This window comes from Alexandromys fortis, unplaced genomic scaffold (genome assembly GCF_014885135.2).
Source record: "Alexandromys fortis isolate MF-2015 unplaced genomic scaffold, M_Fortis_MF-2015_v1.1 scaffold_428, whole genome shotgun sequence".
NCBI lineage: Eukaryota > Metazoa > Chordata > Mammalia > Rodentia > Cricetidae > Alexandromys > Alexandromys fortis.
In genome coordinates this window covers 7479-17327 of record NW_026068297.1, presented here as the reverse complement: position 1 = coordinate 17327, position 9849 = coordinate 7479, and the positions used below count along the sequence as shown (strand labels likewise).

General features: G+C 43.0%; 1 protein-coding gene across 1 annotated transcript; it reads right to left on the bottom strand.

The window, feature by feature from the left end:
- Window positions 1-4952: 4952 nt before the first annotated feature.
- Window positions 4953-6930, bottom strand: LOC126494969 (melanoma-associated antigen B2-like). Its single transcript, XM_050132560.1, has 2 exons — window positions 5840-6930; window positions 4953-5125 (listed from the first exon to the last, which is right to left on the bottom strand). The coding sequence occupies exons 1-2, from the start codon at window positions 6867-6869 to the stop codon at window positions 4953-4955; spliced, it is 1203 nt and encodes a 400-aa protein (XP_049988517.1). The 5' UTR covers window positions 6870-6930.
- Window positions 6931-9849: the final 2919 nt, after the last annotated feature.

The window sequence follows — 9849 nt, the reverse complement described above, 5'->3', positions numbered from 1 at the left end:
GGAGATGTGGGTCTGCATACAGCCTTCTTGTTGTCCTGAGTGGAGCTGCTCATGGGTTAGTAGGGAGCACCTGCTGGAGTTGGGATCTGAGACACAGATACCAGTGGGGTGAAGGAGATAGGAAGGCATGGTTTGTGGGATCCACCAGATATGTGGGCAGGGTTGAGGGGAGGCTGCAGCTAGTGTTCTGTTGCAGAGATAGGGACAAGATTGGAAGATTGGGTTTAAGAGAACAGAGAGGGGAGAGGGAGGGAGGGGGGAGAATGTCAGCTATTGCTTATTTATTATTTATTTATGTATTTATTTATTTATTTATTTGGTTTTTTGAGACAGGGTTTCTCTGTAGCTTTGGAGCCTGTCTGGGAATTAGCTCTGTAAACCAGGATGGCCTTGTACTTATAGAGATCCACCTGCCTCTGCCTCCTGAGTACTGGGATTAAAGGTGTGTGCCACCACCGCCCAGCTTTTTATTTTAAAGAGGCATGACCTGTACTTTAGCAGGGGTGTCTGCTGGAGTTGGAGACTGGGACAAAGTAACCAGTGGAGTGAGGGGAGGGAAATTAGGAGGGGATGGTTTATGAGATCCTCAGGAGATGTGGGTAGGGGTGAGGGAAGGCTGCTGGAAGGCTAGGAATGACTCTAGAGAACTGGATCTTGGGGAACAGAGAGCATAGAGGTCTGCAGGCAGCCTACTTGGTTTTCTTCCCTCTTTGTTATTTTTTTTTTTAAGTAGCTCACTTCTTTCGATTAGTTTTGTCTATATTTTCATGGGAATAGGCCTCCCCAGTGGAGCATGGGCAATCTACTTCAGGATACATCCATAAAGAAAACCAACACTCTATCCTTCAGAAGCCATCCCTTTAAACAGCTCCTCAGCTAGGAGCCTCTCTTGTGAGTCTTTGAGTCTTTCAGGTATCTATACTGAAATATTGATTTAGGCCAAGTTGATAGTCCTATTGTGTCCTATTTTTAATTGCCCTCATCTCCTGCCAAAGCCTTTATATTACTGTAACCTTTCTTTCAAAAGCCATTCTGGTAGCCTTGCCCAATTTGTTCCAGTGCACATGGTAAAGTCAGGTCCTGTACCACCTTAGTTCTCCGGTATTGCTGACCCTCCGTGTATCACTCATCATGCTGCATTTGTACCTGGAAAGACAGTGTGAACTTCTTCCCAATGTCTTGTCTCAAAGACTCAGGCCAGTTTTGTTCTTCCATAAAACTCCAGAGAGAGAAGTTAATCACTTACAAATGGCCTAAACCTGTCTGTAGCTTGCCAGAGGTGACATCAAGTTTCAGGTTCCCAGTCTTCTCTCCAGGCCCTAATGTTAAATGTTTGGAATTTCAGATTTTCATCCTTATAGCCATTTAACTAAAAAATTGTACATATTAAGTTGATACTGTAGGATATTTCACTATTTGTATACATTGTATATACAGAGTATGCACATATACACTATACATACACAGTATAAAGTTTGATTAAATAATTTCTTCGTAGTGAACATATTAATCCTTTTTCATTTTGAAATTACAGAATATTATTTCTATCAGTAGTTGCAAAATTGTAAGTATAATAGGATGAGGTTTTTGATTTCCAACTGTAGCTTACTACCCAGAGACCAACTTTTCTCAAACTCTTCCCTTACCCTACCCTTCTGATTCTCTAAGTCTCACCATTCTACTCTTAGTTTGTTGGATTCCAAGTATTTCACGTTAGATATTTAAGATCACATAGTACCTAACAGAACTATGCCCTATATCAGAGTCTCTTATTTTTAGGTCACCTTGCAGAAAAAAGCTCTCATGTGCCTGGGAACACTGGGCATCGAGTGATGAGGTATCAGTCTCATAAACCCACCTCAGCCTTCTAGATCTGAAAGCAGACCCCCGGCTGGGATCTTAGCAATTCCTTTTCTTGAGCAGCATTTGTCTCTTGGAAGACTTCTAGGAAATAGTATAGTCCTCGAAACCCTTGGTTATTTCCCCTCTGCAGGGGACAGACATACTCCAAAAATGATAGTCATGACCAAGCTGAAATCCCAGGACAGGGGTTGTGTGCTGTTACACATAAAAAAAAAATAGTGATCTATACCTACCACAGCCATACAGGCATGGTCCCTTAGGTAATTTCTGTGTAAGGATAGTTACTTTCTATAGGAAAGCTTAAAAGTTTAATTTATGAATTTCTAGTCTTTTGAGGTTTGTTTTTATTGAGCTATAGGCAATTACACTGTCAAATAATCTTTATGATAGTTCTTGCTATGCATCCTAGGAGGTTCTGTAGGTTGGCCTCCAATTCCCAATCCTCTTGCATCAGTCTCTCACTTTAATCGTACTTTACATTTATGTTTTGTATTTTCATTGCTAATCCCTTGTTCTCTATATTGTAAAACAGTATTTTACATTGGGAATCAGATGTTTATCATCAGAAATAAATTTTTGAAGTAATGGGTAGAAAATGAATCACAGATACAAGGCCTGCTTCTTTCTTGGAATGATACCGTGCTATTTACTTGAGTAATTCAGCTTAGATGATTAGTATAGCTGCGCAGTGTACTATTCTTGATAACTTAAGAAACTGCAAGTTCTTTGCATTTTGAATCTGATAAAGGTCAAATGGCACAGTATAAGGCTGAGACTGTGTCTTTAAACACTTAGTTTTTATCTGTATGAATATTTTGCCTGCATGTATATCTGTGCATCATGTGCATGCAGCACCCATGAAAGCCAGAAGGAATTGGATCCTCTAGAATTGGAATTACAGATGGTTTAGGCACCATGTGGGTACTGGGAATCCAACCTGGGTCCTCTGAAACAGCAGCCAGTGTTCTTAGTCAAACCTGGGTCCTCTGAAACAGCAGCCAGTGTTCTTAGCCACTGAGCCATTTCATCAGCCCTGCTGAAATTATTTAGACTGAAGATGATAATTTGATATGGGATTCCCCTCTGTATGCTGTGAATATCATTTGTTAATAAAGAAACTGCTTTGAGCCTAAAGTAGAGCAGGGCAGAACAGAGCTAGGTGGGGAAAACTAAACTGAATCCTGGGGAAACGAAGGCAGAGTCAGAGAGATACCATGTAGCTCCACCAGGGACAGATGCCAGATGGAACTTTACCCAGTAAGCCACGGCTATGTGGCAATACAAATGAATAGATATGGGTTAAATTAATATAAGAGTTAGCCAATAAGAAGCTACATCTAATCAACCAAACAGTGATTTAATTAATAGTTTCTTTGTGGTTATTTTAGGGCTGAGCAGCCAGGAACAAAGAAGTGGCCTCCTAGAACAGTAATTTATTAAAGTTCCCTATTAATGGAACATAATTTGACTTTATCTGTGTATACTGAGTGTGCATTCAGTGACTTCTTAGTATCTCTTCACAAGTATCACTTTGATTTTTTAAATAAAATTCTCTAAATATTGTTATATACAATTTGTGTACTCTGTTTACCTGCACTGGGGCAATGAGCTGATGGTCCATTCTTGCCCCAAGTGGAGATTTGTGGCACTGTCAAATTCCAAAAGAATTTTTAAGATTTGTTTCCTTATTCAGACCTGGTCTGTCTGCTCTCAGAAATGTCACATGAATCTAGCCCTTTCCACTCCTCCAACTTATTCAGGATGTTGGGAATCTCCAGCTCAGGTCCCATTCCAAATGCAGCCCAGATACTTGCCAGGTACGCCAGCGCCACCTCTCTCTGACCAGACCCCACCCTCAGAAAGCCTGCCATTGGCATTTCCTCCCCTGGAGCTGCTCAAAGACTGCACCTACAGGGTATTTAAGGCCCCCTTCTTGGGTGCAACAGTGTGATTTCTCTCCTGCTTTCTTCCCTCCACCAGAGCAACCTGGAAGTTGCTTTGCTCAGATTAAACCTGGTCTTATTAATTTGGCTTGATTTGGTATATTGCATGGTAGAAGAAACCCACTACTGTGGATTTCAAAATACTTACCACAGGCTATTACACAGCCGCACTTAAATTACTTGCCATTGATGAAACTCAGTCACCAAATGTTTTGTATTACAGTTTGTGAAACTCTAAAAGAGGTGGTAAAAAATATTTAAAATCATAATTTAGATAATCACCTAGTGAGTCTGGTAGCCCTTGACTGAAAACACAAACTTTAATTTGTCTAACAGAGAACAACCCCATAGGCAAATTAAATAGTCCTCAATTATTAAATCCTAGCAATAGTCATTGAGCAACATTTTCATTCATTTATACCCTTTGAATTGCCTATTCTAACATATTCCAAAGTGATCTACAGTTAGCTCTCAAGAAAATTTCATGTTCCTATTATGTTTCTATTTGCGTTTTATATCTTACCTAATACATTATCCACTTTCTTAAATATAGCTGCTCCTAGACTCTGATAACCTCATTGTCAGTGACTACACCATGTTTTCCTTACTAGATTCAGTTATTGAAGGGAAGAGGGGAAATTACAGAGAATCAACGCTTAATTGAAAATTGAAGGAAATAAGCCAGACAGTGATGATAAATGTTGTAATGATTGTTCTGTCTCTTTAAGGGACAAGCCACGCCCACTCCCTCCCCCATCCACTGAGGCAGGCTGATCTTCAGCTTCCAGCCTGAGCTCTCTCTCTTTTCCATCTTCCTCTCGGAGAGGCAGCTTCACTTCTGCCTCTCTCCCCACTTCTCCCCTTCTCCCGCTTCTGTATCTCTCTTCTCCTTTTCTTCTTCCTCTCAGAGAGGCAGCTTCAGTCTCTCTCCTCTCTCTCCTCTCTCTCCTCTCTCTCCTCTCTCTCTCTCTCTCTCTCTCTCTCTCTCTCTCTCTCTCCCACGTTCTGCCCTTCTCCATTCCATAACCCCTAAATAAATGTCCAACTCCACTTGGTATGGTGTGCTATCCGTCTTTCTCTTGCCTGGCCCCTACCACCACATGGAGACCTGGAGACCTGCTGCATGGTCTTGTGCGCCATCCCCGCCTAAGACTGGCCACTGCTGGGGACTTGCACCATCCTGGGACCCGCTGTCTGTCGCCGGGGACCAGCCAAACAGCCCACAAAGCTTGCTGGGGACCAGCCACCTTCCTGCCACGTGGTCTCCTGCACAGTCCCTGCCTGGGACTGGCTGCTTTCTGCAGCAAGCTGCGGGGAACCTGCAGCAAACCCATTACACATGCCTTTAATCCTAGCACTTGGGAAACAAAGTCAGGCGGATGTCTAAGTTTGAAGCCAGCCTAGTCTACAGAGTGAGTTCTATGACAGCCAGAGCTATAGAAAATTAAAAAATTCAAAAAATAAATTCTCGAATATAGTAATAGAGGTTTACAATTTACTTTCTAATGAATCCAAGTAAAGCCATCAAATACAACTTTATTTCACTTAGCATTAACAAGAAAGGAAAAAAGTATATTACTAACAAATTGCAATGGAATATGAAATTTTCAAAAATAACAGTAAAGTACTTGCCACTTTACTTTCATCATCATATGACATCACATTTCCATTCAAATCCTCTTTCCAATGCAATGTTACATAACATTTTAATAAGGTAAGGTTTTCCAATTTGTTGAAAGTAACAAAACTCTTGAGTCCTAAATTCACAAGTGACTAACCATTTTATGCAGCTAACATAAGCATTACGCAAATCGCTGATTAAAGAGACATTTACAAAGTAACAAAAATATATTTCACTAATGTATAGAAGGTCAAGAATGTATACATTTTGGTTCTAGTATTCTATGAACTCTCCACTCATTAGGAGGCTGACTGTTCTTCAAATAGAATATGGAAACCATAGAACAGACTCAACTACTTGTGGGATAGAGTCTTGGATTGTATCCTGGCTTTGACAACAGTGCCAGCCCTACCTTGACCTCTCCTTATTCCCCCTGCCTGATCTCTAAGAGCCAACTGGTAGAGATTAGGGAAGGCACTAGGAACAGTGCCACTGACCTTAGCTAAAACTTCTAGAACTTTCATCTTGCTGGTTTCAGCATGGGCTCTGGGTCCCCACAGGAACTCATAGCATGGTGGATCACTGCCAGGAATTTGGCGGTATTCCAGGTACTTTTCCTGCACTAGATCTTTGTTTATGAACTCTTGGGGCTCCCCAAAGAGTAAGTGCTTCTTTCCAGCATATACCCCTACTACATTCAGAAACTGCCAGACCTCTTGTTCAGTGGCACGATTGCCCTTCATGAAGATCACACCCAGGACAGACATCAGGAGACCGGTCCTGGGCAACCCCCAATTGCTACTCAGACTTCCCTCAGTGGAGAGACCCAGTTTACCCACCAGCATATAGGACCGAGTGCTGGGATCTATTTCCTTCAACTCAAGACCAAAGACTAGCTCTAGGCGTGCAGAGGTTCTACGGAGGATCTCAGGGAACTGTTCCTTATACTTCTTGTTCACTATGGCCAGCATTTCACTCCGTGTAACTGCCTCTTTCATCTTAAACTTATCCAGCAGAAATTCTATTAGCACACTAGCCTTCCGCATGATCGGATCCTTAAGTATGTGCTGAATAGAGGTCACTGTCTGAATAGCACCTGAAGTTTGCTCATCAGCAAGAGCAACAGCATTCCTAACACCTACACCAGAGCCTGTGCAGGCCACATCTGCCCTGCGAGATCCAGGGGCTTTTAGCCCCTGTAGAGCACAAACATCAGGGAACCTGGAGCCATCACTCTGGTCAACAGGAGGACATGCAGCTTCTTTTCCAGTGTGAACTTGTGGGAGACCCTGGAGCTCACTGCGTGCCTCTTGTCGTTTTGCACGGGAGCGGCTCTTACTCTTTTGACCCCTAGGCATGATGACTGGGCTCAGGAATGAAGCAGGAGAACTGACAAGGCAGGAATCTGAAAGGGTGACAATGAAAATCTGTAAGCACCACATTGTTACCAGATAAAGAATACCTGGGATTTAACAAAGACCTGCTTTTGCAGCTTTCCAGAAGGACAACTTTCTTGGAACATACCAGGGCTCCTGTACTTGAGGATCAGTCTCTATTCTGAAAACCCTGTGGAGGAAATTAAAACTTGTTAGACCACTGCATGAAAATCTAGTCTCAGGCTTCCAAGAGTAGGTCAGGACTTTCACTGGGGTCCCTTGGGATCAAGATTCAAGAGCTCCCTTACTTTACATTCATAATCAATCATATATATTATTAGCAAAGTCCTTTATACCCACTTCCTTTTGTTCTTCCCAAACTAACACTACAAACTCCCTCAGTATCACTCAGGTAGAAATTTAATCTGCCTTTCGACCCACTTCATCATTCCGGTGGCAATCGGGACTCAGTACTAGCAGAAATTGAAATACTGGAGGGATTTTCCTCTTAAAAGGAGTGTTGTTTCCATGGTGATTAAAGTCTTCATCCTGACTTTATCTGACTGGGGTAGAATGTCTAGGTTATTGTGGTGATAAGGAAACACTGTCTTACTATCTTTTCTTTTTTAAAAATATTTATTTATTTATTTATTATGGATACAATATTCTGTTTGCATATATGTGTGCTAGAAGAGGACACCAGACTTCATTACAGATGGTTGTGAGCCACCATGTGGTTGCTGGGAATTGATCTCTGGTCCTTTGGAAGAGCACAATGCTCTTAACCACTGAGCAATCTCTCCAGCCCCCTGTCTTATTTTCTTAAGGGAAAGAGAAGGAGAATTTCAGTCTTTGGTCCTTATTAGACCCACTTAGGCCACTATACAAGGGTTAAGTCCTATAGTTATGCAAACCCACTTAGGCCACCATCCAAGGAGAGACCTATGGGCATACGTATTACCCACATAGATCCGCAAACAGTGGCAGAGATCTGTGCAAATGGACCCTCTTAGGCCACCATAAAGAAACTGAGCCTGTCACAACAGACCCATTACAGCCACCATGTATGGGCAGAAGCATGTAACTGTGAAAAACCATTTTGCAATAACAAAGCACCACGTGTCTGTGTATATCCACCACACCAACAGACACAGAGCATGGAATTTGAAGACGTTTTCTCTCTAGCCCCTTAGAGACCAGTAATTTTGTTTTGGTAAAGTCTAGTGCCCCTTGCCAGGATATTCATCTAATGAAACCAGAAAAAAAAAAAAAAAACAAAAAAAAAAACACGGGCTCTTGGTAAAACTGCTGCATCCACCCAAAAACTCCAAAGATGCACACAGGCCCCTAACCGAAAGCAGCTTTTCCAATTAAAGGGCTAGAAGGGACAAGAAGGGGTGGAAGAGATAAATTCTGACAATTTTAAAACAGATTACCCAAGCCAAACCCAGGATTACCTAGAATAGATCAATAAAATGAGCAGAAAATTCACTTCTCTCAGCTGAGTCCACGGAAAAAAAGTACTCCTCAACTTCCAGTCACACCTCTGCTGCTCCGAAAGACTTCTGAACAGAGAAAAAAAGTAAGGTCATGCTCACCTACCATTCCCTGGAATTCAAATCAGAGCCCATAACTGATATTATTCTCACCTTGCGGCCCGCAATGTCTGTTTCCTTAGACTTCTAAACAGAGCCCAGAAGTGAGGTCATCCTCACCTTCTGGCCCCTCCCCTTATGTTCCCATAGACTTCTGAACAAAGTCTGGAACTAATATAATCATCTGATCAGAGTCTGGAAGAACTGCTATTAACCTCACCTTGTGGCCCCACTCCTTCTGCTTCCTTAAACTTCTGAACAACCCCGGAAGTGAGGTCATCCTCACCTTCCGGTCCCTCCCCTTATCTTCCCATACACTTCTGAACAGAGTCCGGAACTAATATAACCATCTGATCAGAGTTGGGAAGAACCGCTATTATCCTCACATTCCGGCCCCTCCCAGTCTGCTTCCTTAGACTTCTGAATAGAGCCAGGAAGTGAGGTGATCCTCAACATCCGGCCCCTCCCCTTATGTACACAAAGACTTCTGAACGTAAGCATGGGAACTAATATAATCCTCTGATAAAAGTTAGGAAAACTGCTATTATCCTCTCCTTTCTACACCTCCCCATATGCTTCCTTAGATTTCTGAACAGAACTCGGAAGTGAGGTCAAACTCACCTTCCGGGCCCTCCCCTTATGTTCCCGGAGACTTCTGAACAGGGTCCGGTAAACTAATATAATCCTATAAGACACAGGAAGAACTGCTATTATCCTCAACTTCTGGCCCCTCCCAGTCTGCTTCCTTAGACTTCTGAACAGAACCCTGCATGAGGTCATCCTCACCTTCCAGCCTCTCAGCTTATGTTTCCTTAGACTTCTGAACAGGGTCTGGAAATAATATAATCAACTAATCAGAGTCGGGAAGAACTACTATTAACCTCACCTTGTGGCCCCTCTCCGTCGGCTTCCTTAAATTTCTGAACAGACCCCGGAAGTGAGGCCATCCTCACCTTCCGGTCCCTCCCCTTATGTTCCCGTAGATTTCTGAACAGAGTCCGGAACTAATATAACCCTCTGATCAGAGTCGGGAAGAACCGCTATTATCCTCACCTTCCGGCCCCTCTCAGAGGGCTGCATTAGACTTCTGAACAGAGACCGGAAGTGAGGTCATCCTCCCCTTCTGGCCCATCCCCTTAGGGTCACCTAGACTGCTGAACAGAGTCCGGAACTAATATTACCCTCTGATCAGAGTTGGGAAGAACCGCTATTATCCTCACCTTCCGGCCACTCTCAGTGGGCTGCATTAGACTTCTGAACAGAGACCGGAAGTGAGGTCATCCTCCCCTTCTGGCCCCACCCTTATGTTCACCTAGACTTCTGAACAGAGTCCGGAACTAATATTACCCTCTGATCAGAGTCGGGAAGAACCGCTATTATCCTCACCTTCCGGCCCCTCTCAGTGGGCTGCATTAGACTTCTGAACAGAGACCGGAAGTGAGGTCATCCTC

Coding starts and splice junctions, on each gene's coding strand:
- LOC126494969 (XM_050132560.1), bottom strand. CDS start 6,869: ATGTGGTGCTTACAGATTTTCATTGTCACCCTTTCAGATTCCTGCCTT. Junction 5,126..5,839: donor GGGAATAAGGAGAGGTCAAG/GTAGGGCTGGCA, acceptor GGTTTGCTGCAG/GTTCCCCGCAGCTTGCTGCA.